The 24,383-nt window shown below is 46.0% G+C and overlaps 1 protein-coding gene across 1 annotated transcript in view; it reads right to left on the bottom strand.

Annotated features, from left to right (window-relative positions):
- The window catches only part of HNRNPUL1 (heterogeneous nuclear ribonucleoprotein U like 1), a 38,068-nt gene extending 15,242 nt beyond the window's left edge, over window positions 1-22,826 (bottom strand). Inside the window, exons 1-7 of the mRNA XM_068250617.1 lie at window positions 22,617-22,826; window positions 16,556-16,696; window positions 16,222-16,369; window positions 9,526-9,608; window positions 4,297-4,436; window positions 4,058-4,157; window positions 1,809-1,921 (exon numbers count right to left, since the gene is read on the bottom strand). Coding sequence (XP_068106718.1) covers window positions 1,809-1,921; window positions 4,058-4,157; window positions 4,297-4,436; window positions 9,526-9,608; window positions 16,222-16,369; window positions 16,556-16,696; window positions 22,617-22,686 — 795 coding nt within the window. The 5' untranslated portion in view covers window positions 22,687-22,826. The remainder of the gene's footprint in view (window positions 1-1,808; window positions 1,922-4,057; window positions 4,158-4,296; window positions 4,437-9,525; window positions 9,609-16,221; window positions 16,370-16,555; window positions 16,697-22,616) is intronic.
- Between the last annotated feature and the right edge of the window lie 1,557 nt (window positions 22,827-24,383).

Below are 24,383 nucleotides of genomic sequence, written 5' to 3'. Positions count from 1 at the left end.
CCCATTTACTACAGGTAATGGCGCAGTGTGCTATGTTGCATAATTGTTTATCATGTATTAAGAGTATATGACATGAATGGGACCAGTGAAATGCAATGGATGGTAAAGCATCAGATGAACCTGTGATGTGAATGTGGACTTATTGTAAGACATTTCTTATGCTAGCCTGCAACAAGCAGCTGCTGATAGGAAACAAAACTCATACTGGATGTAATTATTACAATTACATTTTCACTTTGCACAGAAAGAGGTCAAAGCAAGGAAGAAAAAAATAAATCATGAAACCGACTACTGCTTTAATTTATACATACTTACATAGCTAAAGTTAATATAATTGCAGAATGAAGTCCGGAATATACAGCAAGGCTGTAACAACTCCAGTCCTTGAGAGCCATATCCATGCCAGTGTTTCGGATGGACTGAGAAATGCAGAAATGTGCTCTACATACTGAACCACACCTTTTCCGATTCGGTCCCATCAACTCATTCGAGCTGTTACAAAAATGTGGGAGGCCCTTAGCCCTTGAGGACTGGAGCTGGACAGCACGGATATACAGTACTTACCGATCCTCCGGTACGTCCACATCCCCCCCCCAAGAATGACCCAGTTTCATTTTGGCGGCTCAGCCCTCTGTGCCTGCCCGTCCATCCTCGATCATGCTCCCATTGCCGGGAGTGACCTGTGCATACACAGTACGAGATCTTATACTGCGCATGCGCAGGATGGGAGCATGATCGAGGACGCATGGACATCAACCAGTCACCAAAAATGAAACTAAGTCGCTGCGGAAGACCGGTATGCCATGGCACGGGCACAGGGCGGTTGCAGGGGACCAGTAGAGGTGCCAGGTAAGTTAATCTGGATTATTTTCTTTGACTTCATGTTTCCTTTAAAGGGCTAGGTAAAAGTACCTAAAAGGCTGCCCATCACAAGCCATTGCCCTACATGAGGTGCCCATTAGATAAGACTCGGGTAAGAGAGCATTAGCCTCCTTAGCGGTAACCCAGAGTCAGGCTCGGGATGGAAATCCGCAGCTCAAAGCAGTAACCCCAAGCTGGATCCTGGGGAGGAGGGTAATGTGCAGGGCTGCCACAGATCTATCTATCCGTATGATTTTTAAGGTCTAAATCTTGCAAAAAAAAATTAAAAAAATTGGACCGCTTTTAGACAATAAAATCTGAAAGTAATCATACCGCCAGGGAGATGAAAAAACAAACACATGAAGTTCTCTCAACTCCCAAGTTCTCTCTTGCATGGCAATCAAAAAAATATGCATATTACTCAACCTAAACTGGCGCTAAGTGGCTGAATAACAGCCCCACTTCCGGCAAAACAGCCCACAGATCTGTGGCCACCCCTCAGCCCTGATGCCAATGTCCCCCCCAAGCTCAGTGGCTTTGGCCTTATTGTGCAAGGTGAGGAGAGCAAGTCAAATCTGATGATAAAAAAAGTGACTTCTCTGCTTAAGGGCTAGTTCACACTCGGCGCTTGGAGCGCCGCTAGCCCGCAATTTTAACTAAAATCTCGCGATTCGCGCTTGTGATTCCCATTCAATAGAACAAGAATCACAGAGCAATCGCCCCCAAAACACTGCATGCAGCGCGTTTGCGATTAATCGACATCGCAACTGCTGCAGTGTCAATGTATCCATAGGGATACATTGTAGCAGTGTTTTGCTGATCGCCGGCGATCAGGAAACCGCTGAAAATCGCCCTTATAGTTTTACTTTTTTAAAACACAGACTGCAGCTATGTGGAAAATGTGTGAAGGTGCAATATTGGGGCAAGCGGGAAATACAATAACATACAATAAAACATCCGATGACGTCGTTCTCTCCATAAGTGATCCCGTAGTCTTCAAACTTGTTATTACAGGATTTCTTTGCTGTACCTCCGTATCCATAGGAAAATGGTTCCTCACCTGTTAGGCAATGAAAGGTCAAACCATCAATTACAAATTCTGCCGCTTGCTGGCGAAAATGTAGCCATAGTAGTGGCAGGGCCACACAATTCATACCAGAGATTTGGGTGGAGGCGTATGTACATTGAGGATTAACCACACAGACTCGCAAGACAGAATTAAAGAAGCACCATACAGGCAGAGGGCAAAACATTACAAAAAGATTTTTGAAGGGACTCTAAAGTGAAGATGATATGATTTGTATGTGTAGTACAGCTAAGCAATAGAACATTAGTATCACAGATATCAGTCTCATATTGTTTCCAGTACAGGAAAAGTTAAAGACAGCCCGAGGTGGGATCATTACATTTAGGCTAGGTTTCCATTTGTGCGGCGGCATGCGTCTTGCGAGACGCGATGCCGGCACAGCTGTTGCCTCTCGCAGCCGAATCCCTCTAGCCGCGCTATGCACGGCTATGGGATTCGGACAGCTACGTACGAAATTATGCTGCAGGGCCTCAGATTTTTCCTCGGCCACGAATTCGGATGGCTCTCATAGACTTCTGTAGGCTGCTGTAATCCATCCGAATTCGTGGGCGGGGAATCGGCCGGGATTCGCAGCAGTGGAAACCCGGCCTCAAAAGAGAAAAAAAAAACTTCCTGATCCGGGGGCTGTGCAGTTCCTGTGGGCCACAATGGCCCACTTTCACTTTCGTGTCCTCTGGGTCACGACACTGTAAGGATAGATTTATTCTCTCAGCGTGCAGGGAGGCAGGGGAGCGGCAGAGGGCGTGGCTAGGGAGAGACCCTGCAGACTTCATCCAAAGCTCTTCGCGTCCAACAGGAGAAAAGCAAATACCGTATTTTCCGCCGTATAAGTCGCTCCGGAATATAAGACGCACCCAAGTTTGGAGGGTAAAAACCAGGGAAAAAAAACTAAACCTGGTGCGTCCATATTCCAGGAGCGTCTTGTACATGTCCTGTGCCCCCCCATGTGTCCTCCTGTGCCCCCCCATGTGTCCTCCTGTGCCCCCCCATGTGTCCTCCTGTGCCCCCCCATGTGTCCTCCTGTGCCCCCCCATGTGTCCTCCTGTGCCCCCCATGTGTCCTGTGCGTCCTTCTGTGCCCCCTCATGTGTGTTTCTGTGCCCTCCATATGTCCTCCTGTGCCCCCCAATGTGTCCTCATTTGCCCCTCATGTCGCCTCTGTGCCCCCCATATGTCCTCCTGTGGCCCCCAATGTGTCCTCATATGCCCCTCATGACGCCTCTGTGCCCCCCATATGTCCTCCTGTGGCCCCCAATGTGTCCCCATTTGCCCCTCATGTCCCCTGTGCGCCCCCCATATGTCCTCCTGTGGCCCCCAATGTGTCCTCATTTGCCCCTTATGTCGCCTCTGTCCCCCCGTGTGTCCTCCTGTGCCCCCCTGCCTTCCTCCCTCCCACCAGTTTCCTGATCCACCCCACCCCCCGTCCCCGAGTGTCAATAGCGGCAACGTACCCTTAACATGCTCCAGCGCCGATCCCAGATAATTGCGCTGCGCACACACGGGGGGGGGGGGGGGGGGGGGGGGGGTGTCAGATCCGCAAGGGGGAGGGAGCGCATGCTAGCGGGGGGGGGGCAGTTATCTGGGATCGGCGCTGGAGCATGTTAAAGGTAAGTTGCCGCTATTGACACTCGGGGAGGGGGGGGGGGAAAATCAGGAAATCCCCGACGTGGCGGCGGGTTAGCGGTTCTGTATCGGCGGGCGTTCGTAAGTCGGGGATTCCCTGCCTTTGCCGTATAAGATGCAGTGACTTTTTCTCCCTATTTTTGGGGGAGAAAAAGTGCGTCTTATACGGCGAAAAATACGGTATATAAAATGTTGGAATTATTAACCACTATTTCACATGGGGGTATGCTGCACCGTTCCCTTGCTGGATTTGTCCCTCTTTACTAGGTCCACATCATTATATCTATTGCTGGAGGTATGGGATGCAAAGGCAGTGTTGAACTAGTAAGCACTAGCTATGTTGTACTTTTTTGTTAACTGAGTACAGCCCATTCTTATAAGAGTTATACAATTCTACATCCTCTCAGTTTTACAGCATCAGTGGTCAGTACACACAGAACACACCTCTCATTCACAATTATATACTTAGAACAACGTAAAATCGTACCCAGCTGAGTGGTACAGGTATCCAGAGACCACCCGACACGTACTACATGGGGGTCCGGCTCATTGGACGGGAGGTCCCCCACTGATATTTCCTCTTTAACCTATGCAGTGAGAAAAAAACCAAAACATGGTTCCATTGAATAGCCCATAACAAACAATGAGACTCCATTAAACACCAGGCTCCACAGAACACCGAAGTCAGGAAGTTCCCATGTGCATAAGCCGAGGGGGAGTCATTACCTTTATTTCAAAGCACACCCGGCCTCTGTTAACCCCATGAGTAGCACGACCGCCAGACCACAGGTAGGCAAAACCTTGCATGGTGAGTGGAAACCCCGTGTAGCGGTCCTTGCTGAGCTTGAAGTGAAGATCACAGTTGTCTAGAGCAGGAACAAGAGTTTGATTTTAACTAGGTGTTACGTTAACTAAAATTCCACTTTCATTAAATGTAAATGCTAGTAAGTTAAAGCAGACCTGTGAGGTTTGAATTGACTTAAAGTGGATCCGAGGTGAACTTTTACTCACAACATAATTGTCTTCCTTTCCTATTGTTTATAGGGCATTCCTCAAGCCAAATACTTTTTTGTTTTTGTTTTAATACTCTGATTCCCTATAAACTAAATAAACCACGCCCACAGGTTTTCAGAGAGCCTTGGCAGTAGCAAGGGCTCATGGGAGCTCAGTCTGGGCAGGAGGAGGAGGTGGTGTTACTAGCCATTGATTTCAGAGACAGAGGGGAGGAGGGGGGGGGGGGGGGAATTAGGTTTTTTTCACAGGCTAAGTGCTCAAGATACAGATAAGCCTGCCTCTGTGTAATGTTAACAAACAACATGGCTGCTGTCATTGTATTACAGGAAGAAATAATCATTTTCTATTAAAGCTGTTTGCAGCTAGATTTGCTGTGTAAACTATCTAAACATTAGATAAGATATTTAGACAAGTTACTGGTTATAGTTAGCTTTTCACCTCTGATCCGCTTTAAAGAGACACTGAAGTGAAAAAAAAAATGATATAATGATTTGTATGTGTAGTACAGCTAAGAAATAAAACATTAGGAGCAGAGACATAAGTCTAACATTTGTTTCCAGTACAGGAAGAGTTAAGAAACTCCAGTTATCTATGCAAATAGCCATTAACCTCCCTGGCGGTAAGCCCGAGCTGAGCTCGGGCTATGTCGCGCAGGAGGATTTCTCAGGGCCTGCTGGGGCGATTCGCCCCATTCAAAGTGCTGTGCGCGCAGCCAGCACTTTGCTAGCCGCGCGCACAGCTCGATCGCCGCCGCTCTGCGGCGATCGCCCGCACGCAGCGGCAGAAGAGGGCCCCCCCCCCCCCCCCGCCAGAGCCCTGCGCTGCCCGGATCAATGAGTTCCGGGCAGCGCTATGGGCTGGATCGAGTGCGCATGACGTCAGGACGTCGGCTGACGTCCATGACGTCATGCCGATTGTCGCCATGGCGACAGGAGAAGCCAAACAGGGGAACGCGTTATATACGCGCTCCCCTGTTTGCTATTGATGCCGGCGACGATCGCACTAGAGGGCCACATGCGCCCTCTAGTGGTGTTTCATGTAGCTACCACTCTGGTAGCTTTACATGAAACAAAAACAAAAAAAAATACAAAAAAAAGGATTTTTGCCCATTTTAAAAAATAAATTAACCGCCAGGGAGGTTAAGTTCTAGCAGAGAGCTCTGACTTCTGATTAGGTTATCTCAGCTGTATTGTGTTTTTCTTTTGCAGAGAATCATTCAGAACAGGTCAAAAGTTCACTACCTGTTCTATAAAAACATTTATAATGCTGAGTAATTTGTAAATTGCACATATTAGAGAATGATGCAATGTTCTAAAAAAAAAAGCTGTATAACTGAAAATAAAAATGAGAAAAAAAAATGTTTTTCTCGCTTTAATGTCTCTTTAATTTAGCTACTAACCTCGGGAGGTGGAAGCCTCTAAACCCCAAAGAGGCTTCACTCTTCCTCCTCACCAGCGCTGTGAAACCTGAAGAGTGGCCTCCATGCGCCTTTGCAAAAGCACCGTCCCACTCAGGGTCCGGCAGAAAAAAAGATTAGGTTTGGCCTACTGCGCATCGTAGTGTTTCTGAAGAAAGCCAAGTGGGTCAGTGTTAGTGCGCATGCTGACAACAAGCTCTATTTTGGGGGTCCCATCGCTGGAACAGGGCTGCAGAGGGGGGGAGGCTGCTTTAGTATCCAAAGGCTTCTCCCTCTTGAGGAGAGTACGAGTCGGAGTCAAAGCAATTTTGGGTACCTGGAGTCGGAGGTTTCAATAAACTGAGGAACCAAATCCATAGCCTTTGTAAAAATTAGACTAAGGAGTCGGAGGTTTCATAAACTGAGGAGTCAGATGATTTTTGTACCGACTCCACAGCCCTGCTCATAGGGGTCCCTTTTTATGCTTCAATTGCAATTGTTAGCCCGATATGTATAATACAGGTAGAAGCCAATCAGCAGTAAATAGTATGAATGCGTTCTTTGTGAGAGGAGCCAATAAAAACTTTGTCAAAAAAACAAATAGAAGGTTCACTTTCATACATTTAGAAAAAGAAAAACTATACACTGACACAATGAGAAAGTTTTAATTCTACATATACAGTAAATGTGGTAGAACTCCACTGCTCTGAATTGGAAATTTAGCTACATCAAAGTATAATTGGCCTTATCAGTAGCTGTGTATGAGAGTGCTGAGGCTCTGTCTGTACAGGAAAAGGCTGAGGCTTTAACCCTGTCTCTGCTCCTGAGGGCCCGTTTCCACTATCGCGGTTTCCGCCGCGATTCCGCAGTTTCCCCGCACATGAATCGCACGGGGAAACTCTGCCATAGGGAATAGCGGCGCCGCGGCCAAATCGCTTGCGGGAGCGATTCGGCCAGAACCCCCCCACACAGAATTCGCGGCGGAGGCTGCGAATCCCAAACCCATGCATGGCACGGCTCATGGGATTCGCCTGTGATCCCGCCCACCCGCTCAGTGCCGGCGTGCGTCTGCGAGACGCACGCCGCACTAGTGGTAACGAGCCCTGAAAGTTAATCCAGTCAAAACTGCAAGATTTTTTTTATTTTTTTTTAGATTTCCTTAAAGCAAACCTAAACCGAAAAAAAAATGAGTTTCACTTACCTGGGGCTTCTACCAGCCCCATCCCCATGCAGCCATCGCGGACATTAACACGTACATTTTTACGCGTTACGGGTGCAATGTGTAAAATTTTACGCATTGCACCTGTAAAGTGTAAAAATGTATTTGTTAATGTCCGCGATAGCTTCCAGCACCAGCGGGAATACGTAAAAAAGGTACGCACGGTGGCCGGCCGACTCCCAGTCAGCAAAAACGAAACTAGCTGGCAGCGGGGGACCGGAAGAGCCATGAGTGTCTACGAGGGCACAGGATGGCTGCATGGGGCTGGTAGAAGCCCCAGGTAAGTGAAACTCTTTTTCGGTTTAGGTTTCCTTAATTGTAATCAAGATTTTTTCAGAAGGTTCTCATGCTTACCTAATCTTTAAAGCCATTGGGAATCGAATTTTTTTTTTTTTTTTATAAATGACATGGATAGGTGTCAAGTCAAAAGTCTTAGTACCTCTATATACTTTCGCCGCTCCCCCACCTCACGTTTGCCAACTGCAGCCTTATTTTCGTCTGTGCAAAATCCAAGATGGCTGCCGACCTTTGCTTTAGCTTCCGGTTCGGCAGCCTCTTCCTCCCAACAAATGCTCCTTCTCAAGCGCCGATAAATTAGCACGAGAAGGAGATTCTCTGGTGCGCGGCCGTGATCACGTGCACGTTTCTAGGACATTGTGCGCACATGCAGTGCTTGTGGCTGTATATATGGAGAGCCACGCAGAGAGACCTCCCCGCAGCGCTGCGCGCTCTTGTACTGAGCCAGGGAGCCACACATCAGCGGGAGCGAGACTGAAAGGGCGGAGCAAAGGGAGGAGATGGCCGCCCATCTCGGAGGAGTGACAGAGCAAGCAAAAGAAGCTCTGCCTCCTCTCCCCTACAATATTCGACCGAACTGGTCAAAGATGAAAAACGGAGTTCTGGGAGGCCAGGGTACATAAATAATGAGTCGTCTGTCACACTACCGAATCGGAGGTACTGGTAATATCTAAACAATTACACACTGCCCAAAGGGCTAAAAACCATAGGTACCAAAATGGGTCAGTAATAGACCCATATACACGACAATATTATTGTCGTAATAATACATGGGAGGTTTGCTCTCTCCACAAGTGAGGAACAAGAGGCTGTCTAAATTGTCTGTGATGATATCTGTGCTTTGGAGTGAGGGTTCTTGCTGATCCCCCCCACTAATAGGCTCATATAGTGGGGTGTAGCTATCTCATCCACAGTATCACCACACAAGACCTGTATAACATCTCAATTTTCTCACAAGTGGGAATAAATGCCTATACAAGTCATATGTTGTGGCTAGACACTGCATGCAAATTCCCCTGGTCTTGGGGTATCGCCAGATTTGCGTGCAGGTCAATGTAATGATCAGCCACACTTAAAAACACCATAGGGGTCAGATTTATAGGTAAAAGTCCTTCATAGAAGGTATCTGGGGTATAAATTATATAGTGGGTGCAAAGTGTCAATAATATACAGTGCTCTCAAAAATTGTTTCACCCAGTTACAGGGCGTCAGGAGAAAATCGTGCGCAAAATAATAAACACAGTATAAAGCTATCCCCGCACCGAGTGTGAAAGTTTCCCCCAGCAATCGCCCGAAACTGGGGACAGAAAGAAACAGGAAAAAGAAGAGGTAGGCTATGCTGTATAGCCCCGCCCCCCAAATAAAAAAAAAATAACGGTTCCCATTAACTTTAAGAGCAGAAAGTTCTGAGTTTAGATCCACTTTAAAGAGAGTCTGAAGTCTTCAACATTTATCTTCTGCAATATCACCAGTGCTAAAACTCTGCATCCAAGCAGCAGAACACTATTTAAACCCCCCAAATACCGGGGCAAAATTCCACGACTTTCCAGTCGTGGATTTTGCTGCCCGGGAGGCAGAGCTTAGTGCTGTAGCTCTGCCTCCATTAGCGTCAATCCCTGCCCCTCTCAGTGAAAGAAGACAGAGGGGCGGGGAGAGGCAGCGATCAGTGGGCATTGACGCGGGTAGAGGCAGAGCTACAGCGCTAAGCTCTGCCTCTATCAGGAAGCACTCCCCACATTTTAATGACAGCGGTCTGCTGCAGGGATGCAGCGTTTTAGCACTGGTGAATATTGCAGAAGATAAATGTCATATACAAATAGGATTTTTAAGGCTTCAGACTCTCTTCAAAGAAAAAAAAACACCTTTGTAATGCAGAGTTTAATTCCCCTTTGAGCCCAATGTTACAAATTACAAATGCTGCAAACCCCGACAGTCCACTTTGAGGTCAACCTCACCAGTAAATGGATTCACTACACAAATATTAGTACAGCATCCATAAAGGTCATGGTAAAAAATATTCTATACTTACAGTTATCCAGGACAACAACAGTTTCATCAAACTCGTCATCTTCATCATCACCACCACCTCCACGGCCTTGTGGGGATCTCGCTCTGGAGGAACAGAAATTAAAATGAAACTTTCCAACCCCCAAGATTGACAATCAATGCAAGGCCCTGTATCATACTAAAATCATTAACATGGATAGGCTGAACCTACTTATAGGTAAGTAATATAGATTCTGCGGATTCTATTTATTTTTTGATACCCTTTGCTTGGCTGCTATGCTGCACTGTAGCCACTGAAAAAAAAACACCTGAATAGTATACCTTGTACTAAAGCAGTATCTGAAAATATTAGAGACAGACTGCCTCAGCCAATAATCAGGCGTGTGTACGGTAGCCCTAGACTCGCAAGCGTTCCACCCGGGTCAACTCACCCAAGTAATGGCCAACTCCACTGTGCACGCTGCTCCCCTGCGTGATGTCATGCACGAGCCACTCTCGTCGTCCCACATAGCAACAGAACGTGTCGTGAGCTATACAGCCGACAGTGTCTGTTGGGCCCGGCCAGTGAAATTGCCCGAGGAATCGGGTCCTGGGCCCGATGAGCGACATCCATCACAGGTATGAGCTCACTTTAATCATTTATAAAATCGGGGACCAAGCAGGAAAGCTCACAGGGAACAGTTTTTTTTTAATCACAGCTCCATCTACAGCCCAAAGCGTTGTGATTGGCTGAATAGTGTGGGTGTAGTTTACTGCAACCCATCTAAAACCTAGCAGTTTGAGAGGGTGCAGTCCACCCAATCACATTAGCGGCAGGGCTGTGGAGTCGGTACAAAAATCATCATTTATGAAAACGCTGACTCCAGGTACCCATTATTGCTCCAATTCCTCACTCTAATTTTCAAACATGCTATGGATTTGGTTAAAAAATTATCCGACTCCTCAGTTTATTGCAGCAGACTCCGACTCCACATCCCCGATTAGCGTAATTTACCCATGAGGTATCTTGCTGGGTCCCCTAGACGAGACTACTGCCCACAATTTCACTGATAGTGGTGTGGAGATTGTCTCTGTCCACTAGAAATTGCCAATTGCAATCAGCGTTTTGCTAGAGATTTGTAAAGTGATGTCAGCAGCGATTCCTGGCGTTTTTCGGCGATCCTATAATTAAAATTGAATCGCAAAGATGCTGCATCCTGAGCGATTGCACTATGCCACACTTTCATTGACATAATGATTTTTTAAATCGCTGGTGGTCATCAGCGTTTACAAATCACTGCTGTAATTGCTCTAGTGGGCCATAGCCTTTAGTGTGACAATTAGGCCAAGCTACTATCACACGCCCATAGGTATAAATTATAAAATGAGACTTCTGTGGAGCAAGTTGTTCAGGATGAGTATCTGAAAACCAGTATCTTTTAATATTGAATATGTATTGGCAAGATGGAGCTTCCATGCAGTTTTGGTTTAAAGAGGAGCCGTCAGCCATACTATCTCAGAAAAAAACCAAAAAAAAAAACCACATACAGTATACAAGTAGATAAATACCTGCTCTACTTACATATGTATTGTACTGTCCACGTTTTGATTTTAGTGATTTTTCTACAGTAAAAGAGAAAATCCTTAGCATTTCCCATTTTAAGTGTGGCTATTTTTAAGCCAATTCTGATGTAATTTCCTCCCTTAGTCTCCTCTGCCTGGTTTGCCCGTACTTCACTATAGAAAGTGCATGGTCTCAGCATGAGAAATATTGGCCAATCAGAGAGGAAAAGAGGTGTGGGAGGGGAAACAGGAGGGTAGGAGGCTTCAGCCAATCAGGCTGCATTACTTAAATCTGAGGGCAAGTACAGAAGCAAAAAAAAAAAAAAAAAAAAAAGGACAACCCACCATGCCATGCAACTTCCTTTTTGTGTACCAAATAAGAGTCCGGTAAACTGGGGAATGATCATTTATCTACAAAAAAAGTAATAGTGATTTTAACTTTTGGATTGCCTGGTTAGCATCCTTATTACTTGTTTACCAATTTTATGCCCGACAGGTACGCTTTAAGTAAGCTTGAAAGTCCATTTCAAGACAATTTACATAACATATCACTTATTTTGTAGCCGAATGCCACTAAATGGCATCTTTCAACTTCAGTCTGCAGGTGCTATAACTTGGCATGCAGTTAGGAGTAATCACTCCCATTCTCAGTAACATCCGACAGCCATGCAAAGCAGCTTTCACATTCAAGCATATGGAAAGGTTAAGAAGAGTCAACAGTGGGACGAGAATAATGAAGCTTTGAAATGGATAGAGGGCATTCGATAAGTATCAGTCGCTCTCATGAAAGTTGTCATTTACTGACCCAGAAGATTCCATGGCAATTTTGAATAGGATTTGGTTAATTCTGGTTCAGTTTCATTACCCCTAAAGAAATTTGGCTTCAGAATTCTCATTAGTTAGGAATTGATGCTTTCAATAAAGCTTCCTCACACAATTAGAACATGGATCAAATATCTGTAAATACTCTTCTATATAAACCTATACATATTTGTTATTGAAGATTCAAAAGTCCTTATAGCAGACCTGAACTCAGAAGTCTTCTCTGCACAAAAAAATACACAACAGCATAATAACCTTAAAAGGGACTCCGAGCACCTCTCATGGGCATGCCTTTAAGCCAGACAACTTCCAACAAAGTTGTGCTATGACCCCTCTGGAGGAGCCTCTTGCAATGGCCATGCCATTCACTTCCTCTTCCTGCTTCATTCAGTAATGCACTTCTCTAACAGAGAAGACAGGGGGTGACCCAGAAGTTATAACATAGCCAAGATGGCAGCCACGATTTTTAAATTGGTGTAGAACGCCAATTCAGGCGATCAAATGAAAGAGGAGAACACAAGCTACAGAAAGGTATGCATCTTTCAGTACTTTGCAGTACTGGTCGGAGTCTTAAAGGCATCAGAGGTGCTCAGAGTCCCTTTAAAGAAAAACATCTGTTACAGCTGCTACAAATCTTAAAATAAATCTGCACGGCTTTTACTTCCTGATTCATGGAAGCAGACATGTTAACAGCCTGTGCTTTTTGATGGGCGTATCTGCAATAGGCAGTCATGTGACACAGGGTAGAGATCAGATTATAATTTGTGATTAGGATCTTGGAGAAAAATGAGATGAACTTGTATGGAACAAGATTATCTCATACATCTGGTTACCTAGAAACACTAGCACTCAGCTATTACAATTTAAGATCGTTACCAGATGGTACTTCACTCCTGAGAAATTATAAAAAGTTAAGAGAAAACAATCATTGTTGGAAATGTGATGCTGAGGTGGGGAATCTGTCACATATGTTATGGCACTGTCCAATAATACAATCTTTTTGGTCAGAAATAGAGCTACCGTATTTTTCGCCGTATAAGACGCACTTTTTCTCTCCGAAAAATGGGGAGAAAAAGTCCCTGCGTCTTATACGGCAAAGGCAGGGAATCCCCGACTTCCTAACACCCGCCGATAGAAACCGCCGACCAGCCGCTACCTCGGGGATTCCCTGCCTGTGTGCCTGCTCTGTCCCCCGCTACTAGCATCTGTCCCGGTGTGATGGTAAATGTGTAAAGTGTAGTTGATGCATCCCCGCTATGTCCGCCGTGTCCCCGCTATGTCCCTGGCATGCAAGCCATGTCCCCGCCATGCAAGCCGTGTCCCTGCTATGTCCCCGCTATGTCCGCTGTGCAAGCAGTCTCCCCGCTATGTCTGCCGTGTCCCCCGCTACTAGAATTTGTCCCTGTATAATAGCAAAGGTGTAAAGTGTAGTGCTGCTGCAGGCTCTTACCTCTCCAGCAGCACCCGCGGGGATTGCCGACCTCTTCTCCGCCTGACTTCTCGCTCTAGTGACCGCGGCTTGTACTGACGTCAGTGCAAGCCGCGGTCATTAGAGCGAGAAGTCAGGCGGAGAAGAGGTCGGCAATCCCCGCGGGCGCTGCAGGAGAGGTAAGAGCCTGCAGCAGCACTACACTTTACACCTTTGCCATTATACAGGGACAAATTCTAGTAGCGGGGGACACGGCAGACATAGCGGGGAGACTGCTTACACGGCGGACATAGCAGTGACACGGCGGACATAGCAGGGACACGGCTTGCACGGCGGGGACATGGCAGACATAGCGGGGACGCGGCTGACAACGGAAGGGGGGGGGGGGGAGAACAGCGGGGATGCAGCAACGCTACACTATATAAACTTACCATCATGCAGGGACAAATGCTAGTAGTGGGGGACGTCAGTACAAGCCGGGGTCACTAAAGCGAGAAGTCAGGCGGAGAAGAGGTCGGCAATCCCCGCGGGCGCTGCTGGAGAGGTAAGAGCCTGCAGCAGCACTACACTTTACACCTTTGCCATTATACAGGGACAAATTCTAGTAGAGGGGGACACGGCGGACGTAGCGGGGACACGGCGGACGTAGCGGGGACACGGCGGACGTAGCGGACATATCGGGGACACGGCTGACATATCGGGGGGACGCGGCTGACAACGGGAAGGGGGGGGGGGGAGTTGACAGCGGGGATGCAGCAACGCTACTCTATATCAACTTACCATCATGCAGGGACAAATGCTAGTAGTGGGGAACATAGCAGGAACATGGTGGAGATACAGCAGCACTACACTGTATTTATTCAAACATCGAGCAGGGACACGTGCAAGGAGCGGGGACATGGGGAGAAAAGCAGGGACATGGCCAAGACCGTAGGGACACAGGGAAGAAACAGACACATGGGACATAGCAGGAACACCTGGGGACATCAGGGGACATAGAAGGATACCAACTGGGGGAGAACATCTTCAAGACGCTCCTGGAACATGGACGCACCAGGTTTAGTATATTTTTTTTCCCCCTGGTTTTTGCCCTCTAAACCTAGGTGCGTCTTATATTCCGGAGCGTCTTATACGGCGAAAAATACGGTATTTACTAAAAAAAAAAAAAAAAAATATTGCCTGAGATAGTGTTATAAATGCAATGGTAGCAATTTTTGGACTTAGTCAAATGAGAAAATAAGACGGTGGAACTTTTACTATACATTCTCTCATTAGCAGGGAAAACCATCATAGTAAGGGACTGGAAATCCACAAACAAACCCTCAAAAAAAAGAATGGATGAAATCATCATCACACTTGCTGTTGATGGAATCGGGGGATGAGGGAGAATCAGAAGGTGGCCCAAGTAAAAACTTTCGGATAGTTAGAGAGATGTGGGAAAAGGTAAGGGGAAAACACGATGAGAGAGAGGAGAGGATGAAAAACACAGGATATTGGGTATGAATAAGCGAGGTGTAGATATATATGGTTAGATGAATAGATGGATGATGGGGTACAAGAACCTTTTTGCTTGGTTGGAGATTACAACTTGTGATTGGACACAAATGAGGGGGAATAAGACATGCTAAACGCTCTAAATACATACAGGGTGTATTTCTCTATTTTTTCCTTCTGTCCTGTGCAAAAGTCCAGGTCTATTTTGGAATGTACCGAAGCCAAAGCTTACTCAAGTACTTCCCTAAGAAGAGGGAAGCCTCTGGATCCTACAGAGGCCTCTTAGTTAGTGTGTGCTCCAGTCCCTGTTGCCCCTCATGGATCCTCCAAAAAATACAGACAAGGGTTTGTTGGTAATCCCGAGTAGCTTCATACTACTGCACAGCCCCGCTCACGCCAAAAGAGGAGCACGACCAGATGTTAAGGAGGGTCCCAGGGAATGGTGGAGGACAGTGCAAGAAGCCTCCGGAGGATCCAGAGGCTTCCTTCGCCTTTGGTAAGTATTTAAAGTTTTTACACTATTTGAGGCCTTAGGTTCCCTTTAACCTCCCTGGCGTTATGATTATTTCCAGATTTAAGGTCTAAAAGCCATAACATTTTTTTTCACAAGCTTTTAGAGAAGAAAAACATACATCAGAGAGATCTGCAGCAGCTCGTGCATGAAACTCACACAGGCACGGGATTACCACCCTGTTCGACAGCTTTCCGCCTGACTCGGGATTACCGCTAAGGAGGTGAAAGGACACCCGAGGTGAAAATAAACTAATGAAACAATTGTATCTATCCTCCTCCTAAAAATGACTTTTTAAAAGATATTCCAGAGTTTTATTTTATATTTAAATCTACTTTTTACTGTTTTATTGTTTTTGCTCAATGACATTCATTGAAGTATGCCAGAGCTAAAATCTATGAACTATTGACCCATTTATCTCTTTCCTGCTCTCAGAAGCTAAATTATGCCTGGTAAACACCATGCAATTTCCAATCAAGTAGATGGGTCGATAGATAATTTCCGATAGGTCCGATCGGATTTCTGATCGTTTTTCTGGTCACTTCTATGCAAACTGATCAGAAAATCAATCGGAAATCCGATCGGACCTGTCAGAAATGATCTATTCAACCCATCTATCTGATGGGAAATTGCTGGTGTGTACCAAGCTTTATAGTTGTAATTTCTTATCAGTGAGGGTCACACTGTAGTCTGACCCAGTCCTGACTCAGACAGGAACTGCCACTTTCATGCCTGATGTTTAACTCTTTCAGGCAGAGAAAGTAAAGAAAAAAAAAAGGAACACAGCATAGTTATTTGTGTGCTAGGAGCTGTACATACACATCTATCTCATGTAACCTTCGGTATCCTTTAAGAACGTGTTGATGTAAACTTCCATATGTAACAGTAACTAATTAATAAGGCACTGTATATATACACACCTTCTGTCATCACGATGCTCGTAAAAACCCCTCCCTCTGTCTTCAAATGGTCTTTTCCGATTCTGGAATGACCCCCCTGGGGGACCTGAAGCATTTGGGCCTCGGAAACCAGGGTCAGGCTCCTCCTGCTTAAACTCTGTCTTCAGTGCTGAGAAGAAAACCACCATAAATATCTCATCGCAAATGCCGAATTCAGGTGACGGACTTTTGTTTAGACATCAACTGCATTTAATTCTCAAGTTTAGGCATAGTTTTTATTTTAACTTAACACATTTTACGTAAACAGTATTTTAGTTTGTTAAAGTCATCCGCCTACTTCCACTAAGATAATTACCCATATTATGCACAGGAGGTGCTGAGTCCATAGGTCTCCTATCGAAGAAAGGCTCTCGTTCTTGCTTAATGGTATCTCCTCTGTGAGGTGGGTACCCGCCTCCTGGAGGCCCATACGGGTCTGGTCCAGGGTGCCCATAATCTGAAACAAGAGATTTCAAAAAACCTTCCATTATATTTTCAAAAATTTGTGGGTCAAATAACCTTATGCATTTCCAGGGATACTAGTCTGATTCCAACTCTTCCCCTTTTTACAATAAGTGTTTCATTTGTTTATTTTCCTCACTTCCTGTAGGGGCAGGAAGTGATAGAAAGTCTCAGGTGGAAAACGGAAAAGCATGAAAAAATAAAATGTGTGTGTGTGTGTGGGGGGGGGGGGGGGGTCCTGGCCCCTTACAACACTATCAAATACTAACAGTGTCTTTTCCCGGAAATTGGACTTTAGCAACATTTCTGTTGAGGTTTCTGTAGCAGCACACTTTTTTAGCGTTAGCGTTGTCTGTCGTGTTATCACAATAGCATCATCACTATTCACAGAAGGCAAACCATCTCCGTTCTATCCATCATTTACCTGTATAAACATGTATCACACAGTAATAAAAAATATTTCAACCGGGACTTCGTCTACTATTAATCACACTGCCGCAAAAGCTAACTTCATACTGTAAAGGTGCCGCCCCCAAAAAAACTGATTTTCCAGTTCAATCGACTATTTGATTAAAATAGATTGGGGGAGAATCAATGTTATGTTCCATGCTGCTTGATCGTTGGAAACTGGCAAAGATCTGGTCATATCAACATATTAACTTGATCAGGCAGGATGGAAAATATTGGTAGATCCGGAAGGAATCTGCTACAGTTCACATGATTTAGATCGAAACAGAAATAATTTTTGGTTTCAAAGCATGGTTCAGTTCAATCAGTGGAGAGTCACATAGGAGCTCGCTTGCAGTGTGGTGGGCATTAGTAGACTGATTTTTGATAAACCACACTCTGAAGTCTCCGAAAATTCAGCTTTTTATTGCAAAAAGCTGTTCAACATTATTGCCCTAACTAAAACGCTGCATCTCCACGGCTGAAATCTAAATCCCCCCAAACTCCCCGGGGCACACTGCGGGGAGCTCTTCCGTGAGAGGCAGAGCTTTCAGCTGCAGCTCTGCCTCCATGTGCGTCTATCAGCATGTATCTCCACCTCCGCCCGCCTCAGTCTTCCTTTACTGAGAGGGGCGGGGGAGAGGCGGAGATACGCGCTGATAGACGCGCATGGAGGCAGAGCTGCAGCTGAAAGCTCTGCCTCCCACGGAAGCACACGAGGCAGCAAAATCCACGACCCAGAAAGCCGTGGACTTTGTGAGGGAAGTTTGGGTGGATTTAGTTAGATTTCAGCCACAGGGATGCTGTGTTTTAGTTAGGGCAATCATGTTGAACAACTTTTTGCAATAAAAAGCTGTATATTAGGAGACTTCAGTGTTTCTTTAATCGCTCAATAAAGAAATTTGCCGTAATGTACAGGCACCTTTACTATAAACAAATCTATGCAATTGTTGATTGCAAAAAGAGAGCCTTTCACAATCAAAGAAAGTTATAACAATTGATTATGGATCCAGAATGGCTTCATTTTTAAAGCCCTAGTATAGCCTGCCATTTTTAACGCAAGTTACCCTGCAGGCTCATCATGACCCAGAACCACTGGGAAGTTACAAGGGACTGAAAGGGAATAAGAAGCCTTCTTTCTAAAAAAAAAAAAAAAAAAAAAAAAAAAAAGATAAATATGAATTAGCCTTCTTAAAAGGGAAGGTTCCGAAGAAAAAAAAAAAAAAAAAAAATCTACTCACCCCAGGCTTTTCCAGCCCCTACCAGCCGTCCTGTGTCCTCGCCACAGCTCCGGTGGCTTCCGATCCCCTCCGGTGCAGATGCTGACCTCGCCAAGTCGGCATCTACTGCGCCTCAATGAGCGGCTCTCTGCCTACGAAGTACAGTCCAGATGACGCCAGCGCGACTCCGAGATCCGCTCATGCAGGTGGTATCTCGCACCAGAGGAGCCACCGGCTGGAAGGAGAGCTGTGGCGAGGGCACAGGACAGCTGCATGGGGCTGGAGGAAGCCCCAGGTAAGTAGATTTTGTTTTATTTATCTTGCTCTGATGTGTCCTTTAAAGCCATACGAATCTATCATGCATACAGCTGTTTGGAAGTCCTCGCTCCTCATCAGTGTATAGCATGGATGAATATGGCTCTGTGTGGTGAGACTTGTTCAGTCGGTTGTTACAGATTACTCAGATGGCAGCTCTGAATGCAGGGCTGTGGAGTCGGTACAAAAATCTTCAGACTCCCAACTCAGATTATGAAACCACCGACTCAGACTACTCAAAATGGCTCCGACTCCTTAGTCTAATACTTATCAGGGCTGCAGATTATGTAAAAAAATCATCCGACTCCCAACTCAGACTACTCAGTTTGTGAAATCACCAACTCCGGGTACCCAAAATTGCTCGGACTCCGACTCCACAGCTCTGTCTGACTGTGTTTGGCTTTCAGGAACACAAAGGAATGATTTACATACTCAGCAGTGATGCATCATGGGAGATTTTGCTTATCGCTGAACAGTAGCAAATGCCTTCTGTTGTAAAAAGGACCTATAACGACTGCCCCCCCTAACACACACACACACACAATAGTAAATGTGGATAAATTAGCAATGCACAGGTATCCATCTGTACGGTTTGCAAGAAATATATTGAAGATGGGAGCACACTAGGAAGTGCAGAAAACCATAGTTTTTCCACAGTGCATTTGTGGTTTTTTTGCTGCGTTTCTGCCTAGTGTGTTCCTAGCCTCATAGTACTTAGAAGACAGTCCCCTTGTAGCTTCATGTCCTGTAGTGTCAGTGCATTTTTTTTCTAAACACTTTTTGCCGTCCTGACTGCTCTCCCATCCAATAGTCACCCACACTAGGTAAGTGGGGAGAAGCCGGGCAGCTGGTCATTCCCTATCACCATAGAGCACCTTTTCAGCTCTCCTACTCCCCCTATGCAGAGATATTAACCCAGCACGACAACCTAATTTTTGTGCCCATGCACACTATGCATGCTGCATCCGGCAGCTATACAACACATTAACATGCAGTAATGCACTGCTTATGCATATTGAGCAAGTTTGACCGAAATAGTGTGGGCGTAGTTTACTACATCCTATCTAATGCCTGGCCGTTCCGGAAGGTGCCACCCACCCAATCACACTAGTGGAATTTCCCTGAGGTTTCCTGCTGGATTCCCTAAAAGACACTAGCTCCCTCAATTTACCTACATTTGACTTTAGGTACGCACACACCTTTGACAGATGTCACCCAACACGAGTGCGTGACATCAGCGGGCAGGAGGGGCGAGGGAATGGTAGCAGTGCAAACAATGGGATTGGCGTCACTGCGGATGAGTAGACCCACCCGGCGGATCGTTCACGGGTTGCCGTACACACACCTGATTGTCGGCTGAGGTGGTTGTCACCAGCTGCCTCAACCCACTTAACTAAGGCGTGTGTACCAGGCTTTTGAAAGAAGCTAATCAGATTCATAGCCTAATGAATAATTAAAGTGGAGCTTGTGTATTACAGAGACTATCCCCCAGCTGGTACACACTGCACTCCTTGGTTGTGGCTACGGGCAATTCCATTAGACCGATCAATTATGGATTCCTTTGAGAGTCCTTAGTTGATCAGCTAAGTCGAAGCAAATGACACTGCAACCCAGAAGTGCGACATGTACCTGTGTAATGGTTGGGGGACCGCCTCTTCAAGCAAGTTGTTCCAAAAACTGGCATTGGGGCGCTTTTCCACTTGTACTGGTGCACATTTCCAAGACGCACATGCGATTATGCATCTGATTCCCCTTACTCCGCCCATGCACAGCTATGGGGATTTGCATGTGTGATGCAATTGTTTCCTGCTGTCCGTCCGTTTCCTTCCCACACAAATTCAGAGGAAGCCGACTGATTCCAATAAGTTGCTGTTCCCTGTTGGAATTTGTGTGCAGGATAATGCTGCAAATCGCCTTAGTGAAAGAAGCCCTTAACTATTAACTACAATTATGCTCTGTTCCCACTAGCGCAGAGAACGGACATTTTTGCCCATTCTCCACTCATTGCTAAGCAGAGTTTGAAAGTCTATGTTATACATAGGAGCCGGTCACACTTATCACACTGTAATGGATCCGCAGGATTTGTTGCAGTAAGCGGACCGCACTTCTGCGCAGTCCATAATAGTCCCAGGCAAGGCGGATGCATTCCCCCATATAGCCTATGGGGGAGCTCATCTGCCCTGGGATCCTGCCGGATCACTGGGGACCATCGGAGTGGACATAATACTGACTGCTCCCGCTGGCCGCACACTGTGCGGAAGCAAGTGGGAACGGGGTATCAGGCTCCATTCTCACTCGAGAGTAGAACGGACATTTGTCCATTTTTCTGCACCCCAAAACTGACAGTGAACTGCTCCTATTTTATAAACAGGAGCCTTATAGGCTACTTTTACACTGCAAATCACAATGAGATTCCGATTTTAACTGAATGGTATTAACACAAGAAGAGAATGCAAAAAACAAAAAAAACTAGCATGCATCAAAAAATCAAATGTAATGTAAGGGCCCATTCATGCAAAACACTAGCGATTAGCACTAGCGTTTTGCGCTGGCATAAAAAAAAAACAAAACACTGGATATTTTGGCATTTTTTGAGCGAAGGTGATTGAAATACATTGCAATAGCTAAAAAAAATGCTGCATGTAGCGCATTTCTCTTCTTCCGCTAATTGCCGACGATTGCAGCAGTGAAATCACTGCCATATAGTTAATATTGGATGGTGTACTGGTTAAGGGCTCTGCCTCTGACATGGGAGACCTGGGTTCGAATCTCGGCTCTGCCTGTTCAGTAAGCCAGTAATTCAGTAAGGAGTTCATTGGGCAAGACTCCCTAACACTGCTACTGCCTATTGAGTGCGCTCTAGTGGCTGCCTCGCAAGCGCTTTGAGTCCGACAGGAGAAAGGTGCTATACAAATACTGCCATTATTATTATTATTATTATTATTAATATTGCGCTAGTGCTTTAAAAAGCGCTAGCGATCTCCGGCAATTAGCGGTAAACGCCGGAGTGTGAATGGGCCCTTAAAGAGCCCTCACTTGTCAATCTGCAACAGATCCATGGGAGTAAGCAGACCGCACTTTTGTGCAGTCAGCGATAATCCCGGACAAGCGGATGAGTTTCCTCTATAGCCTATGGAGGTAACGCATCTGCCTCAGACCACCAGATAGGACACGCTCCTGCTGGCCATGCAAGTCCTGGCTGCTGTAGATGGGAACCGAATCACGGTGCAGAATGAACCCATTGTTTTACCAGGGCCTGTTCTAACATCCTCAGCAGCAGCATGTATTTTTTGTAAATTGTGGATGCATGGCCATTCATCAGAATGAATGGCACAACCCACTCTAAGGCTCAGTTCACACTGCACGATGGCGCTTTTCCTGCAGATCCGCTCGGGATAGACTGCATTCCGTCGCACGTCCGCTAACACGTGTGTAATGCATTCAAATGCAACACATCTAATGGCGATCATTTTTAATTTACTGTGAAATCTGAAATGCAAAGTCCAGCCTTCTGTAAGACCTGATCATGTAAATGGAACATCTACAAAAAAAAAAAAGTACAATTAATAGCTAATCTCTACTAGAGAGCTGAAAGCTGCAATATGATCTTCTGCATAAGTTAGTCATTAAATAAATGACAACAATCGGCACTAACATTCCTGCAACAAAAGCCAATATTTACTGGCTAACCTTCCTACAATGCATCGGCGTCACTGACCCTTAGTGGTACTGGGGATGCACAGGGGGGTGCTGGGGCTGCACAGGGGCCCTCACTAATGCCCTATGGATGTGTCTGTACCCCCTTATAGGCCAGCAGCAGCACGATCCCTGGCTGCACGTCCAGCTCTGCCATTGTTCCTCCCAAGCAGCCCGGCCCCCTCCTCCCTTATCTCCAGCAGCCCTGCGCCTCCCTTCCCCCCATCCCACACTCACATCGGTCATCTCTGCGGAAATCTCTGGGAGGCCCCGGTGGGTATCCGCCTCGGTGGTAATGATCCCCCATTCTCTGCTGCTCACACCTCTCTGCCTCACGCGCGGGTATCGCAAGCGGGCGGACAAAATGGCGTCTTCAGGATAACCCACTCCTCGCCGACGAACTGCACAAGAAGGCCCTCTGCTGACACCTTACGGCACGAACGCTGAGCCGACCAATGGCCTTCGCCCGCCTTACCTCGGCGTACCCGCATTGGCTAGGGCTGTGAGGGCGGAGACGGAACTGGCCAATGAATGTGGGGAAGATGCGTCTCCCTGGGCGACGGCAGTCGTGGAGCCGCCATGTTGGCACACCTGAGGAGGCGAGCGCTTGAATGGAGATGGACGTGGATACTCAGTCAATGGACTATGCGCCATCTTTCTGCTCGCATTATGTTACGTCTCATGACTTTCTGAGCTATTTATATACATACAATAAAATAATTATATATGCATTCATGTGGCCATGCAGTATAGGGTGTTATAGGTAAAATGGAGGGGATAGAAGAGGAGATTGCATTTGGCTAATAAGCATTTGGTTTTGAAAAGTCAATTATGCAACCTATAATTCATAATGATTTTCACAATGGAGTATTCTAGGGACCAGGAGAAGCATGTAGGCGGCCATACAACTAGCGTCATTTGATAATTATCAGATGAAAATCTGTGCTGCAACAAGCATGCCTGATAGACAATTTAACCAATTTCAGGCTGAAAATTACATGGTCGACCGGGTGCTTGGCAGACGGCAGTAACAGCATGCAACATCTTGAGCGACAGAACGGAACCCCCAGCTGCTATCCCTCACAAATGTTATATGCTACCCCCACCATTACCCGCTAGAGTCCAATGTACTTTTGCATTTGGGTTTAAGTGACTACTGGCATATAACACGTGTTTTATATGACACATAGCTCACATGCTATAACGCTGGCAGCCACGTTGGGCGCCAATGCGGAAGTACAGTGGACAGGTATAGTTTTTAAATGCACGGGCATCACATATCATTTGGGGGGTGGCGGCGTCACAAGGCGGATTCCTAAAAGATTTAATGGGGAAATCAGAGATCACGAATAGGCCTGCAGTGCCAGGGCAGATTTCTCTCCGATCAGATTCAATAAAAGAGAGATCTGTCTCTTGGTTGATCTGCTGCCAAATTGATGTATGGCCACCTCATTTCTGACGCTGATAGCCTTAGTTCTTCACTATTACGTGTGCTTTTTATTTTTTATGTAGGGCTACTACAGTGAGAATTTTGCTGTGCCTGTACATAATTGTAGTCAATCTACAAACATGAGCTCAATAGAATCCTCAAGATACTTTAAGTGCATACACACATATAATTTTGATTAGCCAATGACTGGCCAAATTATAACCCCTCTGTAATATGAGGGCTCACAGATATTGCACGGTGTTACTGCGTACACTATCAACCATCTTGCAGCATGTCTGACCAGTTTCGGCCCAACATGCGACCAGTTTCGGCCCAAAATTATCGATCGGGCATGCTGTTGGCGGCACTGATTTTCATCCGATTCAATAATAATTATCGAATTGGATGGTGGGTTGGTCGCCAACCTCTGCGCTCACTTCTGCATTTAGACCCATCGTGCTATACTCCTGTTTGCCTGATGAAGCAGGACTACACCTGTGAAACGCGTTGCACTAAGTGGAGTTAAGTAAAATTTTTGTATTGATATATTGTGACTCAATTGAGTTCTATATTTT

Source organism: Hyperolius riggenbachi, chromosome 8 (genome assembly GCF_040937935.1).
Source record: "Hyperolius riggenbachi isolate aHypRig1 chromosome 8, aHypRig1.pri, whole genome shotgun sequence".
NCBI lineage: Eukaryota > Metazoa > Chordata > Amphibia > Anura > Hyperoliidae > Hyperolius > Hyperolius riggenbachi.
The sequence above is the reverse complement of the archived record's forward strand: the minus strand, read 5'-3'. Positions and strand labels throughout refer to the sequence as shown.